We start from the raw sequence: 22823 nt of genomic DNA on the forward strand, positions 1-22823 counted from the left end.
TGTTGCTGTTCTACAAACATTAATACCAGTCACCTGCCCTGACAAGCTGTCAATGCTAGAGAATAATGTATTGAACACTTTTAAAAGCATTTCTATACCTAATCTTTCCATGGTGTTGATCAAGTATATTCCAAATGGACTCCTGAAGCCAACTACTCTTCTTATAAATGTCTGGATTAATGCCTGGATAATTAAATACAAGGTACTGTGATACAAATACACGTGGAATAGTGCACATAAAGAATAACACTGTACAGAAAAAAAATATGACGCATAACCTAATATTAAAAATAATTTATAAGAAAACATTGGCTCACGGTTTAACGAGGCAGGTGAGGAGGAGTAAGCGGAACCGCTGGAGGAGTCGTCTCTGGGAGAGCGGACGGAACTGCTGGAGGAGGAGACTCTGGGAGGGCGGACGGTGTCGTGGAAGACTCGGAGGGCGGAGTCGCTGTAGTCAGAAGTGCTGGCAGCGACTGGGAAACCGCCTCCATGGTCACGGGCACTGGCAGTGCCTGGGGAACGACCTCCATGGTCGTGAGCACGGGCAGTGACAGGGAGTAGGAGCCCTTCTCCTCTGCTTCCGGATGGCCGTGAGCACAGTTGTGAGAGACTCAGAAGGTGGAGCAGTGGGAGGCTCGATGAAGGAGGCATAGCCATGGGAGGCTTGAGGGGTGGAACCATGGTGGCCCCCAAAGACATTCCACTAGGGCAGAAGGGGGCATGAACACTGACTCTGGGACGGACGAGGTTAGCAACGCTGGCTCTGGGACGGACAAGGCTTCAAGAACAGGCTTGTTGCCCATGGCAGGCGTGGCCGTTGGCTCGGGCATTGATAACCTATGAGGAATGGCCTTCATGGCCGAACGCACCGACATCAGTGGGGATCATCCACCTTGGAAGACAGTGCTGGAAACAATGAGGTAAGCTCCGTGGCCATCGGAGCAGTCTACATTGCGGTGGTAATTCAAACCAATCCAATAAGAAGATTTTATGTGTGAATCACCATAGTTCGATCGGCTCGCAATACCCCAAAAAGCGAGCACAGTAATCCACAAGAGGAAGGTCAGCCCAAGACAGTTCAAAATATTCAGCTGCTAGATCCATTTTGGGTCAGTCTTTCTGTAATGAGGCAGGCGATGATTAAAGATCTAAATGCAGCTTTTAATCAAACAATAAGGTAAACAAAGTAACTCAGAATATAAAGATACAAACACAGGGAACAAGGCACAGAACACATGCAAAGACTAACAAAGAAACCAGGGAAAACAAGGGAACAAGGAACACCTGGGGAAACAATCAGGGTAAACCAATCATAAAATTAAACTAAAAAGGACTACAAAACTAACACAGGAAACAGGAACGGAGAACTAAGCAACAAGAATTTCAACATAAAAGTATTTTCTTTATTTAAATTATTGCAATACTTTGTTATATTATCCATAAGAACAATAACAATATTAATGCTAATAGCTAATAATTGAATTTGCAGTTAGGGAAAGTGCAGAGAGTAGATCCCGTTTTGTTTTTTGTTTTTGTTTCAGCAGGCAAAGTTGTGTAGTTTCGTGTATCTGTATACAAACAAAATGTTCATAACTGTTTGAATAAATAAAACAGGCTACTAATACTGAAAAAAAGAACAAACAAAAAAACAAAACAAAAATCCGAATATTTATGCATGACTCTTTTAATAATAAAAACAACAATATTATTAATAATAATAATAGCAGCAGCACCAAATAGTTGTCATTACATCACCAGCCATGGCCCTTGACTTTGTATTGTTAACAGAATTTGGCCCTTGGTGAAAACTAATTGGGGAACCCTGCTATAGACTGTAATGGCAAGATGTACTATGAAAAAGGAGTTATATTTTGATCTGTTCTCACCCAAAACCAACTGGATCACTTCAGAAGGCAATGGCTAAACCATTGGAGTCTTATGGATTACATTTATGCTGACTTAATCTCCTTTTTGGACCTTCAAAGGCCTGGCCACCATTAGCATTGTGAGGACCTACAGAGCTGTAGGACCTGAAATATTCTTCTAAAAATCTTTGTGTTCTGCAAAAGAAAGAAAGTCATTCACATCTGGGATGGCATGAGAGTGAGTAAATGATGAAAGAATTTTAATTTTTGGGATAGTTAAGCCAAATTCTGAAATTCTGTTATCCTATACTCTTGCTCATATTGTTCCAAACCTGTATGACTTTCTCTCTCATGTGGAACACAAAATTAGATGTAATGAAAAATGTTATGGGGCTGACTGCCTCAGTCACATTCATTTTTATTGCTGCTGTTTTCCATAAAAAGTTTTGGATTATTAGATACATTTTTTTATTTTAATTTACATCAGGATAGAAATTGTACCTGCTATTTGATTGCTATCCTTTCAACACAAGGAATCAATTCATTTACTAATGCAATTCTTCTGTGCTTTTCTGTCTAAGATCAAAACAAAAAGCTTGGGATCAAAGCAAGTGTCTGTGTAAATGAACAATAAGGAGCAGCTTCAATCAGTTCTGTGGAAACATAAAGTTAACATAAGTGAATTACAAAATAGATTTTAACCACTGTTGACTCCTTGTACCTGATATTAAAACTACATGTGAGTTTAAAACTATACCTATTTATTTAAACTTAATTTTAATATATATATATATATATATATATATATATATATATATATATATATATATATATATATATATATATATTAATATGGGAAGACAATATGGGAAATCTCAACAAAACAGAGTTTGCAGAAAGGAGCACATCACTCAAAAGATGCTCATTTTAAAGAAAGCTCTCCACTGCCATCTAGTGCATTTATTTCTAAAAACTCTTCTTAAGGGCCTTTATGAAATGTGCATCAGTTACAAAATTATATTAACAGTGTTATAGATACTAAAAACATAATTTTTAAAATAAAACTATTAAACTTGAACACAAATAAATTCTTAAAACAAAAATGTTTTGGTTTTCTCTGTTTTGGATTTTCTTGATTATTTTTGAGAATGGTTAAGAATATTTATTGTGTTTTCCATCTTTCCTTTTAAGAGAGCAAATTCAGAACTCTCTCTCAGATGCATTTTTATCTGTGGATTTCTGACATCCTTGAAAGGCTCTTTTACCTTAATGTTCAAAGTCTCTCTAGTCTGCAGTATGTTAATCCTTGAAGGCTTGGCCCACCTACCAAAGCTCATTATTTCAAGCTATTTAGAGGTAAACACTGAAACTATGGACAAATCTCTGCCTGAGAAGTGCTCCAGGAAAATGAGGACGACATCATACGGTTGATTAAATTAAACTCTCAAAATCCTTTCTGTGACATTTCGAGAGCTACACATTGAGAAAAGTATCAAGGTGTCATTGTAGAAACATTTGCTCAAGCATGCAGGTGAACTTCTTTAAATTAGGCTGCAGGACAGCACTTCCGAGCATAACAAAAATGCAGAAGTGAAAAGCAAGGCCAGTAGCTATGTTCATATTCCTGCAATTTAAGACAAAGCAGACAAGAACGGGTCGGGGGGAAAAAGACCATATAAACAGTTTTGGAAAAGTTACACAAAACTAGAAATCCACTTCAAATTTCTAATTACTTTTTAAAAATTGTAATTAGATTGCTTTTCTAATTATTTAATGGGGAAAAATAATCACATTACAAATTACTTTTAAAACAATTTTCAAATGTTTTTTTAGTTTTCTGCTCAACTAATTGAAAATAATGTCTATTTCCTCCTTGATCATTATCACTGTCCCATCAACTGTCACAGAAACAGAAGTACATTTGAGCATACAGTATTTTTGGTTTTAAATGTGTTCTACATAACAAATAATATTTTAGAAACATGTGTAACCCACGTAATGTACTTACACATAATTAACTGATCCAAGGTAAGTAACTGTATTCTGATTACAAGAATTTAAATGGAAATGCATTAAACCACTTAAAACGATTTCGATTACAATAACTAATCACTTTGTAGACCAATTAAACCCAACACTGCATTTAAATAAAATATGGTACAAAGTCAATAAAACTATATAGACTGTATGATCTGTAAAAAGAAAAATGCACTAAATATAAACATATTTAGATTTTTTGCACCAAAGATATACGTACAGTATACAAACAACTTTGTATACACTGCAAATAAAAATGACATGATAAAACAGCAGGCTAAAGAGTTAAGGAACACACTTGTCCATCCTGGGTGCAGCAGGGGAAAAGGAAATGCAAAAGCATTCACTTGTACCCTCCTGTGACCAAGAATAAAAAGTTTTGGATTTTTCCCCTCACATAATTATAGTGTTTGGAGCGTAATCATGAGAGAAAAAAATTGGACAAAAAATATAATTCATATTTTAACGTATGTCCTCTGTGTGTCAGGACTCATTTAAGAAAATGAAGGCACTACAGACAAACACATTTCATCCATAGGTTTTCAGGCACATTTTCATCGTAATATCCTCTGTGACACTGATATCATAAAAAATGACTTTTATGTTTTACATACACAAGAATATATAATTCAATTATGAGAGCGTTAATATGTTTAATTGGAATATCTCAAAGTTATTAGGAATATAGTTAATTTTATGCCATTGCAGTGTCTTTCTACCAAGCTGCCCAGAGAAGTAAAGACAAATCCTCGTTATCTCACACATGCAGTTAGTGTGAACAAAAGTTTCCCGCGTGCTCAATTCGGACATTTACCTGAACGTTGCCGCAAGTATTTGGTTAAACCCTAAACTGTGTATTAACAAGTCCCCTTTTTGCTGGACAGAATGGATTGAGAAGGGAGTTGCTACCATGGGTGACCTGTATGAAAATGGAGCATTGAGATCCTTTGAAAATATTACACAGCGGTTTGGGATTCCCAGATCTCAATTCTTCAGGTACTTACAGCTGCGCCATCTACTTTGTACCATCTTTGGGTGTAGTACGCAGCCCCCTAAAGCTGCAGACACTTTTGAGATGGTACTAGCGGCTTTTTGGAAAGGGTCACAAGGCTTCAGCGTACTATTCCTGGCTAATTCAGAGTCTAGGGGGACGGGGTTTTGACATCTCTCAATAAGTTATGGGAGAAAGACTTGAATTTAGTACTGGAGGATGAAGAATGGGGTAGGATTTAAAAAAATTTCAAGTCTATGTCTAGGGATGCAAGGATGCACCTCATTCAATTTAAGATTCTGCATTGTTTTTATTGGACTCACTCTAGGTTGCATAGGCTTGGTCTTAAAGATACACCCACCTGTTGGCGATGCCAATCAGAGGATGGGGACATAGCCCACTGTTGTCTGTGAGATCCTGGGCACTCAGATTTCGTTCTGCCCCAGACTTTGTATTTTGAGTGATGGGGCGGGGGTTAACTTAGGGAATACACATTTAAAAACTGGGTCCTTACCAGTGTGATGATCGGCAGGAAAGTGAACCTTGGGGGATGGAAGTCGGCTGGTGCACCCTTAATTCATGAGTGGTGCACTGAATTGGGCACAGTGGCGGCCTTTGAAAATATGTCGCATAGACGGCTGGGCAGCTTGGGTGCCTTTAAGAAGAAGTGGGGCACTTATTTGGCCTTCTTGGAGGTTTGCCAGGGAGGAACAGTGGAGAGGGACAGTTTAAATGTTGTGTAATTAATTGATGTGTGGAACCCTTTTTTTTATGTCTGAGTTATTTTCTTAGGACTGTCTGCTTGTATGTGTGTGTTATTATTCGTGTCTGACCACTGGGATGTGTGTTTGGGGGGGGGGGGGGTTATATTTTGTTGAAAGTTGATTCCGTGTTTTCATGTGCTATTTGTGTTGATTTGAGTGTGGAATCAATCCAAAATTTTAATGACCAAAAAAAAAAAAAAAAAAGGAATATAGTTAATTTTATTACTCTATTAAACTGCACTGTCTTCCCAACATGCTGAAACACAAGCACGTCCTGCTATTACAGAGGACTTCGAAAAATGATGCCTTCCTTGTTATAGAAAATCATAACAATTTATTGATTACCTGCTTTAGAGCATTTGTTATTGTACATGAAATAGATCTTCAGCATAAAAAATTAACAAAATCGGTTATTTGCTTTTTTTATATTAATCAAAAGTATCAAAGGAGGTAACTGTAAACTCTTTAGGCAACAAAGTTACAGAACACTACAACTGTGAAGATGACAACAAGCTAGCTAGGTAGTTTAACATAAGCTATAGAAAGAACTTAAAAACAAAAAAACAAAAAAAACACTTGAACAGTAAGTGTATATTTACACCATTAGCAGCAAGACAAAGACTAAATGTGTGAATTGAAATGCGTGGTCAAAAATGATGTGCAAAACAACATCAAGCCCTCATAGGATTTTGAAACATTCAAGTCTAAGGAATTCATTCTAACCTGGCCATATAAACTTCTACCTGAGCAAAGATAACATTCAATTGTCAGTATAAAAATATATATGTATAAAAGAAATAAATCTATAAAACTAAAAAGTATTCAAGTTTCAAAAACAATTACAATGAAATAAAAAAAAAGTCATTTCAACTGTAAAAAGTTGGGGGATGGGGGTACAAAGAGAGCCATTCAAAATCCTGATAAATGTCTTTGAACTACCTTTTGCCTGGGGGCCATCAGGACTTAGGTGGACACAAATGCAAATGTCCTTGAGCTAGAACCAAGTGGTCAAATAAAGGTAAGGGACAAATAATTAAGATGCATGAACTGCAATTATGCAAGTGTAAACTTAAAAACCAAAAAAAACAAAAAACAAAAACACTGTCAGACTCAAAAACACATTGCATAGTGAAGTATGAGAAAGCATCAGGTAGTATCAGGTTTGGACTGTTCACTACTGAATAGGCAGCTTTAAAGTGGTGAAAAATATCAAACATTCAGGCATGAACTAATGGTACCCCATGATGCAGAGCCCTTTTCCACATGTAGTAGGTGGAGCGAGGCGTAAGAGGAAAGTAGGACCTGAACTCTTTAAATGTGGGAAAGGACTTTTTTTCAAAGCGTTGCTGCAAGAACAGCTTTGCTTTAGCCTTGAAATTGGCCAGTGCCACAGCATCCATCACAAACATTTGTTCATTCCTGGACTTGTCTGGCAGAGAGTATTCAGGCAGTGTGAATTCAGGCAGGGTAACTGTCTGTCCAGTCAGGCAGTCTATGTTTTCATCAAAAGAAAACATTCCTTGACTTATCTTTTCAGTAACATTTTGTGAGACAGCCTGGCCTTGAAATTTCTCCGTCTCAGACTTCATGATTGGCTTCTCAATTTTCCTGTTCCAAGAATGTCTCCAAAGCCAGTAGAACAAAGAGGAAACCAAAGGGAACTTGAGTTTGAATTTGATAAAGGATATTCTCTGAACATGCATTTTGGCCTCTTCTCGTAATGTTTTCTTCTGGAGGTAAGCCAGCCTCAGGCTTTTTTGCTTGTGCCTGGAGATCCTCACTCTAGATGTCAATTTCCGCCACTCTAACTTAGGAGACAGCAGACTTCTTGGACTCTGGGTTTTATCAGCATCTGAGCTTTCCTCCGGAGAGGAGAGCTCTTTTAAGGGATTGAACAACATAGCTTCCCTCCTCCAGTTGTAGTATGTGGATCTGGAGATGCCAGGAAACCTTCTTTTAAAAATTCTATAAGGGAAGGAGGTTTTTCTAACAATGCAGTTCTGCAGGCTCTTCTTGGCCTCTTGCATTAAGGACACATTTTGAGCCCGTTCACCTTCCCATTTCTCACATCTAAATGCCAACATACTGGCAAAGCTCCCGTGGCTGGGTGTTTTCTTGACCTCTGGTGAGGACCAGTAGTCCTGCTCAGTGCTGTCGCCAGGACTCAGCTCCCCTGCAGAGCTGCCCGAGTTGCTCCAAGTGGACACAAGCTCTTGTTTCCATGCATAGTATGTGGATCTTGGAATTTCTGGGAAAAGCTCTTTAAACTGGCTGAGGGGAATGACATTCCCTTGCTTGTAGGAGGTCAAGAAAAAATGTTTGGCCTCATACCTGGCCACTGACTTTTTGTGGTACTCAATGCTTTGCTTCTTCCACCGGTAAAAGGTGCTCTTTGTGATGTTGAATTTGTCTTTAAGGTTGGAGTAAGTCATTTGAGAATCCTGACTTAGAAGCTCCTGGGACATAACAGGGGGCATTCGCGGCTCACTGTTGGGACTTCCAATTTTGATGTCACTTGCGTGAATCAAGGCCACAAAGTTGTGGGGTTTAAAAACAGAGCCTGCCTCCAGTTCACCTGACCACATGATGTGAAGGGTCAAGGGCTCAGTGTCTTTCAACCATGTCCTCGGCCGAATGAGTCGATTGAAATAGGGCCGAATCTTTAAATTGTACATGGGATAAACAGAATAAACGTTGCACTGCAGTACAGAAGCCAGAGCATACACATGCCACATGTTCGCGAATGAGCCTGGAAAACAGGAGGCCTTGACATCTGCATCAAAGATAGCCTCCAGCACCTGAATTGAAAGATTAAGCATATCCTGAGTTTCCTCTGCACAGAGGGAAAACCTGGCTGCCTGCAGCATCACCTTTGAGTCGATCATACCACATAGGTAGTATTGCTTCCAAAGCAGCATCTCCACCACAGTCCTGACTTGCAGCTCCAAGCTCAGGCTGGTAGAGCCCACCAGAAGCATGCTAGCAGCATCAAACAGCAGGTTCCCCTCTCCTTTGCAAACTAGAGGAAGTAAACCAGCTGGTGCATCTGCTGGATACAGTCTGTGAGCTACAGAGTCAATGCCCAGCCATGAGGAGATCTCAGTGCAGAGTGCTGTTGGAAGATGGAAAGGAGCTAGGACCTGCTCCACCTCCACAGCAAGTTTAGTGAGGACATCAAGGCCACCACATTCTGTGGCCTCCTGCAGCTCCCCCAAGAATGAGAGCACCACCTCTTCCCTCTGAATCATGCCTATAGCAAATAAAAAATAATAAAGGATAAAACAGATGAAAAAACTGATTAGCATCAGCTGATTTGCTCATGGAGGGGTTGAAAAATCAGGGACAGTTTAGCAGAGATGGACCATTGGTATTAAAAATAAATTGGAGAAATTGGAACAGCCAATGCCCAGTGGATCTAGGAAAGGAAGTTCCATCTTACAGGTAATAGAGCCAATAACCTTTTAGATACATATATCACCTTTAAGACAATTAAAAAATGCACATTAGCGGAACCAGCCTGAAAAATATTGTTTTTAGCGTGATCTGAGCTAAAGAAGCACAATTTATGATACTATTGTTGTTGTAAAAGTTAAAGCTCATTTTATATATGTTCTTTGATTGTAATCTTGACCAACCTTATTGCCGATTTCAGTCTTTTCCCCCATTTGAGTAGATAGGAGCTGTACTTTTATGCCACATGTTTACACAGAGAATAGCTGCCCAGCCAGCCCAGGAGCATTCCAAAGATGGCCACCAAGTGGACTGACTTAACTTGAAAAGGACTTTGACAAAATGCTGTAAAATTGTATCAGTAAGCATGTAAAGTATTCACTTGTTTTATAGAAAGAAGAACCATCAACACTGTGCTAAAAGAAAAATTGGATAAAATGCGATGTTTTTGCTGTTATTTGTATTAAACGTGTTTAAAATAGACTATGACATGTAAACTATAGTATTTTAAGTATTGAATTTAAATAAAGAATTATAAAGATAGTAGGAAAATGTAAAATGTCTACACAAATTAAAATTTGAATTAATTTTAAACAAAATTAAATAACTTTTTTCTCAGTTCAATAATATATTAAAAATGTTACTCAATTCAATATGATATAATTTTTTCTAGAAAATTTGTTTTGTTTGAAATGCATAAATCTTAAAAATGGGCCAAAATACTTGTGTATTTTTTTAAAATAATAGTGCTCCTTTGTAAGGAGTTTGATGTGATTGTCACAGCCATGCTATTGTAGGTCAATAATACCTAGACCATATTCAGAGTAGCTCCTTAATATATTTTTATGGGAGTGAAAACGAGGCTGTGAGGGATAGGAGTAGTCTCTTGAATAGGTTGAACAGCTCTTTAAATTGGTGTTGATCTTTCAGCTGATGGGGGAAAAAACATTCCAGTAAGCATGAGTAAGGGAAAAAAAAAAAAAAAAAAACTACATAGGCTACCAAAGTCATTCCTCACAGCCTCGTTTTCATTCCTGTCCCGTCAATAAAAATATGGCGCTACCCTGAATGAGCTCTATACTATTTCCCGACCACAATTTATTATAAAGTAGTCTAAATGTAAACACATCGAACCCAGTAAATAAACATAAAAAAAAAAAAGAAAAGAAAATAATAATAATTTAAGGTATTCGCTCATTATACAGCGGAGATGCTTCAGCGAACAGTGCAGTCTAAACGCTACAGCGGTGGGCCTATATTTCAAGCGTTTTTCTGTTCGTTTCTTTTAGAAACCAATTAATTACGTGGACTTAATACGTAAACTGTTTAGCGAACTCTTTGAAAGATTTTAAATTAACTGAGTGGGTCTCATATCAAGGTTGTAGCCTATGATGAACAAACATAAACAGTCTTGCGCTGAGTAACCAATATTTAACCGAGCAAAATTGTGCCGCAAATATCTTACCTCGTTTTTATGTAATGCTCGCTCCTCTTAAGTGTAAATAAAAGTAGTTAAAAATTAGTAAAGTATTCCGGTATAGCAAGACTGTGACCTTCTCACAGCTTGTGTGGGGTGAACAGCGTGTTCGTCAAAGGTGAGAGACATCGAGAGCAATCTGAATCCAAGCAGTGGAAATTTCACATGATAAGGGCGGTACCTTCCTCCAGGAAATTGTCAATCACTGAGCTGCGATGTACCTGGATTTAAAAATGCGCGCGCGCGCGCACGCACACACAGGTCAAATTCAATGCGAAGTGTGAACATAGGGCTGTTCATAACATCACACAACAATTCTAACATACGTGAGATACCGCTATATTTTATTTGTTGTATCACATTGCGCTTAACCGGTTATCTTCATTCTAAACCCCGCTTTAAACCCCGGGTAAAGCAACGTTTCGCACTTTTAATTTTGAAAGGGGGTTAGCACCGCTTTTTACCCGGGGTTATGAAACCCTGCACCGGAGCAGGTGCCAAATGTATACAGTGTGAAATGGCGCGGTGTTAGAATGCTTAAGAAAGTTGTTTAGCAACAGACAACCAATCAAATAAAGCCTCAGTACTTACCTCATGAAATATTCATGCGCCTTGTAAAGTCGCTGAAACTTTCACACGCTGTTTCGACGTTCTCCGTCTTAGAGAAACCGGTAAAGTGTGGAACAGTGGTGGCAAACGCGATAACTGCCATGATGAAGAGACAGTATTCCGTGTTTTCGAGGCATATTTCAGAATACAAAAGACAAACAGAGATAATTTCCTTGGCGACATAGCAGAGCAACTCCATTGACATGTTGCGTGTCTGTCGCGAGCTGCATTAAATACGCAAATAAGAACGTTAACCCGGGGTATACGAATGTACAGTGTGAAACATCAGAACACAATACCCAGGATTGATTATTAACCCTGGGTAAAGTATGAACAGTGTGAAACATGAAACAGGATAAACCAGAATTCCGTTTTCCCAGGGTTTTTAGAATAACCCAGGGTTACCGATTTCAAATGAGAAAAGCCCATTAGTTTATTAATGTGCCAAACTTTAATGTGTAATTTTCTAACTACAAATGAATGGAATATGGCGTTTCTACTAGGCCTGTTGTATCAATAGCAGTGTCACAATTTTAGACTTATTCATTGGTACTTTAGTTTATGAAATAATATGACTTTGTTTAGAACATTTTAGGAAATTAGCAAAAGCCTTTCTCTAAACAGGTTTTGAAGGGAATGTCTATGGCATAGTTTGGCCTTATGCATTTTATACCAGCAAAGAAATAATAAAAATAAAAATATTTTACAGTAAGTAGGCAACAATTGTATTGGGTATACAGCCTTCCTAGTAATTGAAGTTAAGCTTTACTGCACTTTTTGAGTTAAGCAATTATCATTGAGGAATGCTGGACATTTCCATTTCCATAGCTCAAAGTGAACTCCCTCAAACAATCCCTTTGAAGTGTGTTTGTTTTTTTCTTCCTCCATGCCAAAGCCTGGGGTCCTGTTTCAATCAGATGTAGACCGATTTTTCTGAAAGTGAGTCAGATACTTGGGAATGTTCAGTGCATTGCTCTCTTGTAATGGATTAGGAAGACTATGTTTTCCATGCTAAATCCCCTGACCACAACCCTCTATCCAAATTGTACTGTGCTCAGTAGTTCCAGCATGTATGTCATTTTCCCAAGCATGTTCCAGTTACTGCACTAAAAGACAACTCAGAGCAGTGGTCTGCATAAGATCAAGCTCACGGTTTTGTTTATTGGAGTTCTGCAGGTTGGTAAAAGAGCAGACAGTACTGTATGTGCAAATGGCAGTGAGAGACAGATCTGCAAAGGTGTACATCTGCCTCTTCTTTCTTCAGGGTATCACTTTTAACACCTCTCCCTGTCCACATTTTGTGGCCTTTTCACAGAGCCTTTTGTTTCTCCTCCTTCAGCAACAACAGCCCCCTCCACCCCACTCCACACAGGCTCATCTGTATCTACCCACCTACCTACATCTCTCCTCGATTTATCCAGTCCATTGTTTTAAAGAGACAGCCTGGTGCCAGGCCTCTGAGCTGAAATTCTCTTAAAAATGCAGTAGATTGCCTAAAGAATTTATTGGTTTTATTAATTCACACACAATGTTACATCACCTAACAACTCATTATCATTGGTTTAATTGTCCTAAATAGCCAGTCCCGGGGCCGGTTGCACAAAACTGTTTTAGACTAGTCTTACTAGTTAGTTGTCTAAAGTTTTGGTCTGAACTTTTTCAGTCAGTTGCATAAAAATTTAGATTGGTCTAATTTAAGGCCAAAACGTAAGTAGTGCAGTGTTCAGTTGCATAAAGCACCTTAAGTTTTTTCCTTAAGTGTAGCACTTATGGTGTTATTTCCACTTAACTAAGGGAATGACTTGAGGATGTTACATATAATCCCATAGACACTTATAGTTAAGGGAAACTATTAAGGGTTTTACTACAGTGAGCCAGGTTTTACCGTAATAAAATTCTACTGTTACCATGGACACGTTCGTCATGTCCCTACCACTAACCATTAATATAGACATTTGAGCAATTTTAACACAAAGAATACTTTAAAAATTCTCAGTATCATATTGATGTGCAAATTATTGTCCAACCTCTTCCGAATTAGCATAAATGGCATTGTCACGTGGCACCTGTTACATTTCTCAGCGCTGTTCTGGATGCACTAATTACAGTCGGTTGTGATAACTGCAGATTACTGCAAAAACATTTTTAAAGCTAATTTTCTGGAGGTTACACATGCAGATTTTCATTTGTTTCTCAGGTACAATCCTCAAAATTAATAGATTTAAACACTTTTTTGTGTACACATTTTTTCTGTGTGAATTAAAAAATGTCTTGAGATAATCATACGGCGCAATTAATGGAGTATTCTGCTTTAATGGCCAGTGAGTGTCTACTTCAGAAAGAGACCGTTGAAAGTGAGTAGTGAGGTGAATTTGAGGTGTTAGATGTGGTATTAGATTGCCTTTAATCATGTTAGCAATTCCACAAAGTAATCATGCACGTGTTTATTATCGCTAAGATAGTCTAAAGAGCTCTCCCTATCACAAAAAATTTGCATTGGTATGCTTTACTCTTCAACTGGTTCTGTTAACTTCATTTCTCCTTTTTTAGAAACCTTGTAACTCTTAGCCAACACTTAAGGTGAAGTTTTACTACCCTTATGTTTTACTTAGGAAAATGGCAGTTAAGGGGCTTTATGCAACACTTAAGGGAATACTTCAGTAAAAAAATAAATATTTAAGGGAAATTGTAGGAGATTATGATGTTTTACCAATAAAGGCGCTTAAGTAAAACTTAAGGGTTGTTTTCTGCAACACCATTAAATTTAAGGGAAAATTTCACTTAAGGTGCTTTATGCAACCGGGCGCAGACCCCCAGGTTAACTTTTTTTTTACATTCCATGTTGCCATGGAAGATAACTCTCAGCTGAGCTTGTGGGTGCTTCAGTTGAGGGCTAAAAGGGGTTTGAGTTGAGACATTGGAGAAGATTTTATTTCTATGACGGTAACAAAATTCCTTAAGTTTTTATATTATTTGGGTTAAAATCACTAAATGTGTTTATTAGAATCAATTTTGAAACATTGTGTTCCTCTAATAAGCAAATATTTTCAGTGAATGAAAACTAAATTGAGCATCCACTGTCGCTGATCAGTGTCTTTTCCCATAATGCAATGCGAATTCGACTGTCTTACTAAAAACAACTGTGAGCTTCCTGTGGCATCTTTAGCAAGTCAGACTAATTATTGGAAGAAGTCTTAAGTTAATGACTATGTTTATGCAAACCGGCCCCAGAAAACGCAACTTAGCCTTTATAAAAGAAGCCTTTTATGTAAAAACTTGTGTGATACTTGTGATAACAGAAGTTCTATGAGTTAAAACGTAGTGTTGAGCACAAGTCCACCTTAGTTGAGTCCGTGACAAGTCCAAGTCCATTAAAATTGGACTCGTGACTCGGACTCAAGTCTGAGTCAAACTCGAGTACCCCAACTCTATTAAAACATAAGGGATGATGTGCTGCAATATTATATGCTTGCTGTAATGTCAGTGTGCAGATGAGCCATTGCTACAACACCTCAAGTGTTCTCTTTCCATCCTGTGCTTAAAATGCAAATGGAGCAACATTGGGCCGGCTCCGGTAGTCTGCCACATGCTGAGGTTGTATGTATGTGCTGGGGTATGGGTTGTACTGGTGTATTTTGGGGGTTTGAGGGGGGTTTTCAAAGATCTGTGGGACAGAGACAAGAGAGTCTTGCAACCTTTTGTTCTTGAGCTTGGCCATGTGGACTCAGGCACAGTCAAGATCAGGCCCTTCACACCTATTGCGTCATCTCAACATGGGTTCTACTTTCACAAAAACAGAAGCAGTCAGATTTTTCTTTTAAACAGTGTTTTACCTCATTAACCACCAAATACAAATCAAAGGAACATGGAGATTAGGAAACACATTTCAGATGCTACTTTTCCTTATTTTCGATCAACAATCTAGTTAAAAAAACAAGTACGTTTTCTTCCGAGGTATGAACATTTTCTATGAATTGTTCTCTGAGCATTTTATTTCCCATTGGATGTGACCACAAGAGTTTCCAATTTATATTCTCATGACTAATTCCTTTGTTCAAAGTGATTGGTCAATAGACTGTAAGAAAATCTTACAAAAATGGGTAAAAAGTTGAGCTATTTTAAGATATGAAATGCTGAAAAAAAGATCATTTTTAATAAAACATATTTATAGTGTTTCAAATTAATTTGATATCTTTTATATGTCACAATTTTTATTTTATTTCTTGGAATAAAGTCCTTACTTTTATTATTATCACTAACATAATTCATTTAAAAAGTGGTCCAATTTCTTCAACCAAAACATAATGACAACATTGAGTCATAGGGGTCAATTCGTCACATATAAATAACAAACCAAATCCTTCAATACTCATAGATGAATAAAACTCAGTAAAACTTGTTCTTGTATAACTGGCATTTGTATTTCATTTTACTCACATAATGTTGTCTAGAATAAATTATATTTTTGTCTTCAATTGAAGAAAAAAAAAAAAAACCATCTGTAAAAAAATAGGACAGCTCCAGTATAGCATAAAACCGTCAGGTAAAGAAGGTGAAACATAACTTTAAATTATATTATTTTATGTGTCCCTCATGTTCTGTGTATACTGTGTTAACTGTCAAGTTGAGACTACCAGTATTTCTATTATTTGTATTATGTACACTATACTGTGTATACTGTTGTGCTGGACATATCACGCAATGTCCTTTGTATATTGTGGTTATTGTCTCAAGTCCATAATTGGTTTATGTAAAATTACATCAGGACCTGTAAAAAGAAAATGTTGTTCCCATCTACTCACATGGTTGGATGACTATTAAAGCTTATATGGATTCATTTAACTTCAAATTTGGAGAAGTTGAAGAAAACTTATGACTTGTGAGTGACTTTAAACCACACACAGACACTATTCACATTGGGATCATCATGTACAGTATATGCTGTGGGTGTAATGTGCAACCACCCTCATGAGTCATATACACAATGAAAACAACATATTTTATGCTATAAGTTAACTGATGATTTATTTAGCATGAAACGAAGTGTTTTGTGAGCTTTTCAGCAAACTGTTGTTTATAGCAATTAGGAAAGTTTCACAACAGCATATTCTGTTTTTTGGTATTCTTTGTCAATATCCACTTTCCTTGGTATCACTATATTGTGGTTCAGCTCAGTGTAGGTCACCACATCTTCACCCTGTTCAAGTATTAAGAACAGAATTTATTCAAATTAGTTAATGAACATTATTCAGTCAAACCAATATACTGCACTCTTCTAGCATTTCTTTTTACTCACATCGCTGTGTTCATGACAAATGTTGTTTTGGTTTACAACTGATGTTCTCTCTAAAAAACAAAACATGGTTGCAAGTAATGTGAAGTTAAAAGAAATAGCACAGCTCTAGATAAGAAAGAGACTGTAGGATACATAACTTACGTTGTGCTCTCATGCGATATGTGAGAAAAGCAATGACTGCGGCCACTGACAAAGAAATGACTAGTAGCATTGATGGGATAACTATCATCAACAATTTGTCTTAAAAAGGAATAAAAAAGACACATTATAAAACTGTGTAGTATTTAAAATGTAAAATCATTGTTGTTGTTTGCAACAATAACCAAAATCATTGTGTCAGATGTGTCTGTGTCATAGTTCTCAAAATTGTTTCAGTTTTTGTGCCTTTGTGAACTAGTTAAAAAGAATAATAATAATTTAATTATCATGGAATTTTGTAAAATTTGGTTTATAATTTTGCCTGTGTAACAAGCACTGTCTCCATAATTATGTTATACAAGCAAATTACCATTTACATCTTACTTCTGGAAACATAAAGATAATGTAAACTGACTTCAAAGCCTTTTTAGTTTGAACTGCATTGTTATTTTTTCTAAGGTTATTTCTATTATTACACTACAATGCAGTATTTTCTCAAAAAAAGATGGCTAATAATTCATTTCATGCACCATTAAACCTTCAACATACTTGCCCATAGGAATTATCTGTACAATTGCTTGTGTACCATTACGTTGTGTTGCTTTTCTTTTTTTTTTTTTCTCTCTTTTAAATGTAATTTTTGGTAAAAAAAAATTATTGATCTGATAAAAGCCACAACAACATACAATTGACTAGAACAGATATGGTAAGACTAATTCACATTGAAATACAGTATATTATTACTGTTATAATAGTACTATTTTTAAAAAAATATTCCCAAGTGTATAAATAACATAAATGTAATTTATTAGGTGAGAAATAGTGTCTCCAGTGCTGTCTCATCAGCATATTAATAACATGAAAGCAAATTACCATTTTTGTCTGTTGTATTGCCTAGAAAGAAAGAAGAAGAAAAAAAAAAAACATTTTAGGAAATTACAGTTTTCCTGATAGGGATAACGTCCTGGTTACTTCGTAACCTCCGTTCCCTGATGGAGGGGACGAGAAATTGTGTCGATGTAGTGACACTAGGGGACACTCTTGGGAGCCCGAGACACCTCTGGTCTTTGATAAAAGGCCAATGAAAATTAGTGAGTGGTATTTGCATACCACTCCCCCGGACATACGGGTATAAAAGGAGCTGGTATGCAACCACTCATTCAGGTTTTGTGCTGAGGAGCCGAGACAAGGTCCTGGCCATTTCAACTGGTAGTTCAGCGTTGTGGCAGGAGGGACACTCACTCGACGTTGTGTCGATGTAATGACACTAGGGGTCCCTATACGAAACGCCGCAATTGGCTGAACCTTGTTACGTGAACTGGCGGTGTGTGACGGGCAGACCACTGTGTGGCTCATAGCCAGCGCACCAGGCCGACACGTAACCTCCCCCAATGCTGTTATGAGTGTCAAATGGCCCTTTGGGGACAAGTCGACTGCCCAAAAGATAGAGACAGGCTAGCCCAGTCGTGGCCTCTTAATCCTCTTTTTTTTCCTCTCCCCCCAAAAAAAGGAATTAACCGACTGAGGCCACCAGGTCTAGTCGGGGGGGGGGGGGGGAGGGGGTGTCACTCCCAAGGGGAAGACACCACGGAGACTACACCTCACCCAAAGGGGGGGGGGTTGGGAGACGTATTTTGAGTGGAAATACGTCACATGGTCTTGCCGAGCTTTGTCGGAAGTTTGTCATGTGGAGAAGTCCCATAGTAGGTCCTACCCTACGGGGGAGGAGTTTATACAAACATGGTGACTGGGGCAGAGGGGCCTCTGCCCAAGGAAGACACTTTTACCAACAGGGAAACGAATCCAATCGTCAAGATAGTTGAGGATGCGAATGCCCACTTCCCTTAGCGGGGCGAGGGCTGCCTCTGCGACCTTCGTGAAGATGCGAGGGGACAAGGACAGGCTGAAAGGGAGGACCTTGTACTGATACACCCGACCCTTGAATACAAACCGCAATAAAGGTCGGTGTTGAGGTAGAATCGAGACGTGGAAGTACACGTCCTTCTGGTCTACCGCCGCGAACCAATCTTGATGCCGGATGCTCGCCAGAATGCGTTTTTGCGTCAGCATCTTGAACGGGAGTCTGTGTAAAGCCCGGTTCAGTACTTGCAGGTCCAAGATTGGCCACAACCCACTGCCTTTCTTCGGTACAATGAAGTAGGGGCTGTAAAATCCTTTCTTCATCTTGGCCGGAGTGACAGGCTCTATCGCATCCTTCCGTAGGAGGGTAGCGATCTCCGTGCGCAAGGTAGCAGCATTCTCGCCCTTCACCAAGGTGACGTAGATACCGCTGAACCTGGGTGGATGCCTGGCGAACTGAATCATGTAGCCGAGTCGGACAGTCCGGATCAGCCATCGTGATGGATTGGAAAGCGCAAGCCATGCGTCCAAGCTCTGGGCAAGGGGGACCAAGGGGACAATATCGTCAGACATACCGGCGGGTGGGGCCTCGTGGCGGGGCGGAGCCTGAGGTGCCACGCCATGTTGTGGCTGTGCTGAGTTCAGGGACATCGAAGCACTTACCTGGTTCCTTGTGACCACCCCCGGGACAGCCTGGGACGGGGGAGGAAGAGGCCTGTCCTCGTGACCTGTGGAGACTGTCACATCGGGGGCAGATTTGTGCCACAGCTGGGCGTGCAGGGGCGGGGAGACCGCCGCTGGAGCGCCAAACCTGCCAAAATGGAATGGTAGACGGTGGTCGTGTTGACGGCCGTGTACACCGGGTATGAGAAAACCGCTCTTTTGCTGAACTGTTGGGTACCGCAGCCACTTGGGCATGCGGTGAAATTAAATGAAAAGGCAACAAAAGATTCTCCTCCCGGCCCTCCACCGGAGGATGGAGTGGTCTGCTTACCAGCTCCAAGGCAGTAGGTTTCGTCGTCCCTGTGTCGCCCGTCTCAGGGGTGCTTCGAAGTGAAAATCTGAATGAGTGGTTGCATACCAGCTCCTTTTATACCCGTATGTCCGGGGGAGTGGTATGCAAATACCACTCGCCAATTTTCATTGGCCTTTTATCAAAGACCAGAGGTGTCTCGGGCTCCCAAGAGTGACCCCTAGTGTCACTACATCGACACAATGTAGAGTGAGTGACAGATAGGGAACAGGAAAAACATACACTGAGGGTCATTAGCAGTGTTTTTTCAACCATTACACACCATTGCAATACGTTACATTGATCTATTTGCTTAATTTGTTTACAGTATACTTACAAACCGATTAAACCAAAACAACATACTGGCAAAATAAAGTTATATAGATATAAATATAATAATGCTGTTGTAAACTGAAAATCCACATTATTGTAGTAGATGAGGGTAAAGACCTATTCACACCGCGCGAATGTTTGTTCAGAACGAGCTTTTATTGGAACAATAAATTCATATGGCGCTATTCACATCGGATCCGACAAATCCTCTGAGGACAATCCAAAGATTTTTTTATTTGTATTTTTTTTAACGGACATTAGTCTGATTTTTTTTCTTCGAACTGCGATGAAAACTAACTGACCAATTAAATACAAACTTTTTGTTATTTTTCCAGAGTCCCTGCATCTGCTCAATCCAGCGTGTTGTTGGTGCTAATCGTCAACCTGCATCTCATACACACCCAAGAAAATGTAAGCTAAATAACTGCAGTTCATACAAATATATTCTGGTGCTCTTTTAATCATATCATGTACAAAAAACATGAATTAATTTCAAATATGTGGTAAATAAATAATATAGAAGCTTTGAACATTTTTTTTTTTTTTTTTTTTTTTTAGCATATTTATGTAATGTGTGTTGATACCTCATATTTTATAATATATCTGGTGTTTTGTCTTAATGTAGGCTACATTATTTAATATGCAGGTTACGCATCATATTTTTTTATTATATGTTTTTCCTTAATGTACATTATTCTATAACCATATCTATTTATACCACTGTTCCTCGTGTTATTTTAACCAGGCATTTAAAAAAGAGAAGTTCGGTTGTCCGTTTGGAATATTATTGTAGCAAAATACATGTGCAAATAAATAGAGGATGACATTAATTTATGCAACAGCGTACTTTACTCATCTCACTCATATAAAAACACAGATTCTATATAAGATTCTTCTTTTAGACAGTTATAGGGATCAGAATATGGAAGACAAAGCTCCATATAAGGTTAGATACTTATGTTTTATGATAATTATCATCAGTGACAATAAAAATACTGTAAAAGCCATAAATGTAATCATATTCAAGAGGAAAGCAAAGATGTTTGTTATCACATGGCTTGATGAATATGAGCATTGCAGTACATTCAAAACCTTAAAAAACAGTCTTTGCCTACCTTTATTAATAGTCAGACAAATTCTGGCCTCCGCTGTAAGTTGACTTCCACCCCCTTCTGGATACTGTTGGCAGGTGTAGCATCCTTCATCTTCATCTGTGATGTCATTGATATGTAGAGAACAGTCAGACTTCAAACTCATTCTCTTTGCCCTCTCTGAGTTGCGAGGCCTGATCTTACCATGGGTGACCAGCTCAGTGGCAGTATTATCAATATAAAGCCATGTAGTTTTACTGCAGTTTGTTTGAGGAACTTTATTATTGCACGGAAAAGTCACATGCTCTCCAACCAAGGCAGTTTGTTTTGCTTCATGCACATCAGCAGCTGAGGTAAATGTGAACAAATGCATACATTACAGTTACATTATAAGTACTTGTGTATCATTTCAATGGAAGAGAAAAGGAACATTTCCAAGGATGAAAACCTAAACAATGTATATGTGACAAATAAATAAGATGATAAAATATAAAAGCATACACTCTATTTATCTTTTATAATAGCAATTATTAACTCAATAAATAATAAATAAATAGCAATAAATACCATACTGTAACTAATATTTATTTAGATACAGTAATGTATGTTCTCATCTAGGAATTAAGGATTCTCACAGACGACGTTTATAGTCCTCTTGTGTAGTATTTGTGTAATAATGTCAACAGAGCTTACATTTAAACAAACTTTTTGTCATATAACCTTATTGGTATAATTCATCACCACTCTTAAATTTTTAATCGTAAACACAATTCAGGGCCAGAAATGGTCTTACAATTAACAATTTTTAGTTATTATTATTAACACTAATTTGCTCTCTTAATCTAGAAATAAGCATTAAACATTCTAAATAATAATAATAATAGCAAAATAAATAAATAAAATCCAAAAAAGGATTGCATGGTCTGACTGCAATCTTTCAACAATCCTCTAGTTTAAATCATTTCATTATTACCTGCATTAAAATGAAGAAAGCTGAACAGCAATCCGAGACATGTGCACAATAGGACAGTCATTTTTCTCTTTCAGTTTTCAACAAAATCTACTCTCAGTTCTCACAATCTTTTTTTTTTTTTTCTTGTCTTTTGACCACTTCCTCAGACTGTGCAAAAGATTTTCCACAAAAGTGAACCTTTGATTTCTTAAAAACAAGACTAATCTTTTACTTTAAATGATTTAAATAGCTTTTATATTGATGTTCAGTATAGCATCATTTATGTTTCAATTGTGATAAATTAATCCTTAAAGTAAAAATAATGATTAATCTAACATTAAAGATTACAAATGATTAACTAATAAATATTGTATTATTGTGAAGGACCATGTTTTTATAATTTATTTGCAATTTGAATGTCTTATGTCTAAACAATTTATTAATATCATGGTTTGTTTTTTACTTTCTGATTGCAATAAAATAACCCTAAAATAATGCTTGCCATTTAATCAATTAAACAATTGTAGACTTTTCTTTCTCACTGTGGTTTTATGTATTGTAAAATAATTTAAGGGCTAAAATCATAGATTTTAAAAAGAATGTCCTAAAAAGCCTCTATAGGAATAACTAAATGCAAATTTATAAACTGTAACAACAGAAACAACATTCTTCATCTCATACTTATTTCAAAAGGGTTAATATTCATTCAGGGTTCATTAATCCCAACTAAATGTCTGCAACTTGTTCAGCATCAAAGCAGAAACTTATTTAAAATATGTTATGTACCGAAGGATTTGCAGCAAATGTATTTTAGAAACGGAAAGTATTGGTAGGCTTTTGGACACTAGCCAGGCCATTTGCCTTGCCCTCTAACAATTGTCTAGGAGATTAAGCAAACTTCTCTTGCTGTTTGTCAAAGCAAACAATACCAATACAAAATAAAGG

General features: G+C 37.8%; 2 protein-coding genes across 5 annotated transcripts; both read right to left on the minus strand.

Moving 5' to 3' along the window:
• Positions 1–5913: 5913 nt before the first annotated feature.
• Positions 5914–12329, minus strand: LOC127416462 (vertnin-like). Of its 3 annotated transcripts, none has more exons than XM_051655845.1 (2): positions 10576–12329; positions 5914–8910 (listed from the first exon to the last, which is right to left on the minus strand). In XM_051655845.1, the coding sequence occupies exon 2, from the start codon at positions 8906–8908 to the stop codon at positions 6878–6880; it is 2031 nt and encodes a 676-aa protein (XP_051511805.1). In that variant the 5' UTR covers positions 8909–8910; positions 10576–12329; the 3' UTR covers positions 5914–6877. The 3 variants fall into 3 exon arrangements, with proteins under 3 accessions (XP_051511805.1, XP_051511802.1, XP_051511804.1); XM_051655842.1 differs by having other exon boundaries at positions 5914–9455; XM_051655844.1 differs by having other exon boundaries at positions 9296–12328.
• A 2014-nt stretch (positions 12330–14343) lies between these two features.
• On the minus strand, positions 14344–21990 carry LOC127416472 (uncharacterized). 2 transcript variants are annotated; one of them, XM_051655861.1, is made up of 6 exons: positions 21900–21990; positions 20951–21274; positions 17504–17524; positions 16634–16732; positions 16493–16542; positions 14592–16393 (listed from the first exon to the last, which is right to left on the minus strand). In XM_051655861.1, the coding sequence occupies exons 1-6, from the start codon at positions 21958–21960 to the stop codon at positions 16280–16282; spliced, it is 669 nt and encodes a 222-aa protein (XP_051511821.1). In that variant the 5' UTR covers positions 21961–21990; the 3' UTR covers positions 14592–16279. The 2 variants fall into 2 exon arrangements, with proteins under 2 accessions (XP_051511822.1, XP_051511821.1); XM_051655862.1 differs by lacking the exon at positions 16634–16732 and having other exon boundaries at positions 14344–16393.
• Positions 21991–22823: the final 833 nt, after the last annotated feature.

This window comes from Myxocyprinus asiaticus, chromosome 25, assembly GCF_019703515.2.
Source record: "Myxocyprinus asiaticus isolate MX2 ecotype Aquarium Trade chromosome 25, UBuf_Myxa_2, whole genome shotgun sequence".
NCBI lineage: Eukaryota > Metazoa > Chordata > Actinopteri > Cypriniformes > Catostomidae > Myxocyprinus > Myxocyprinus asiaticus.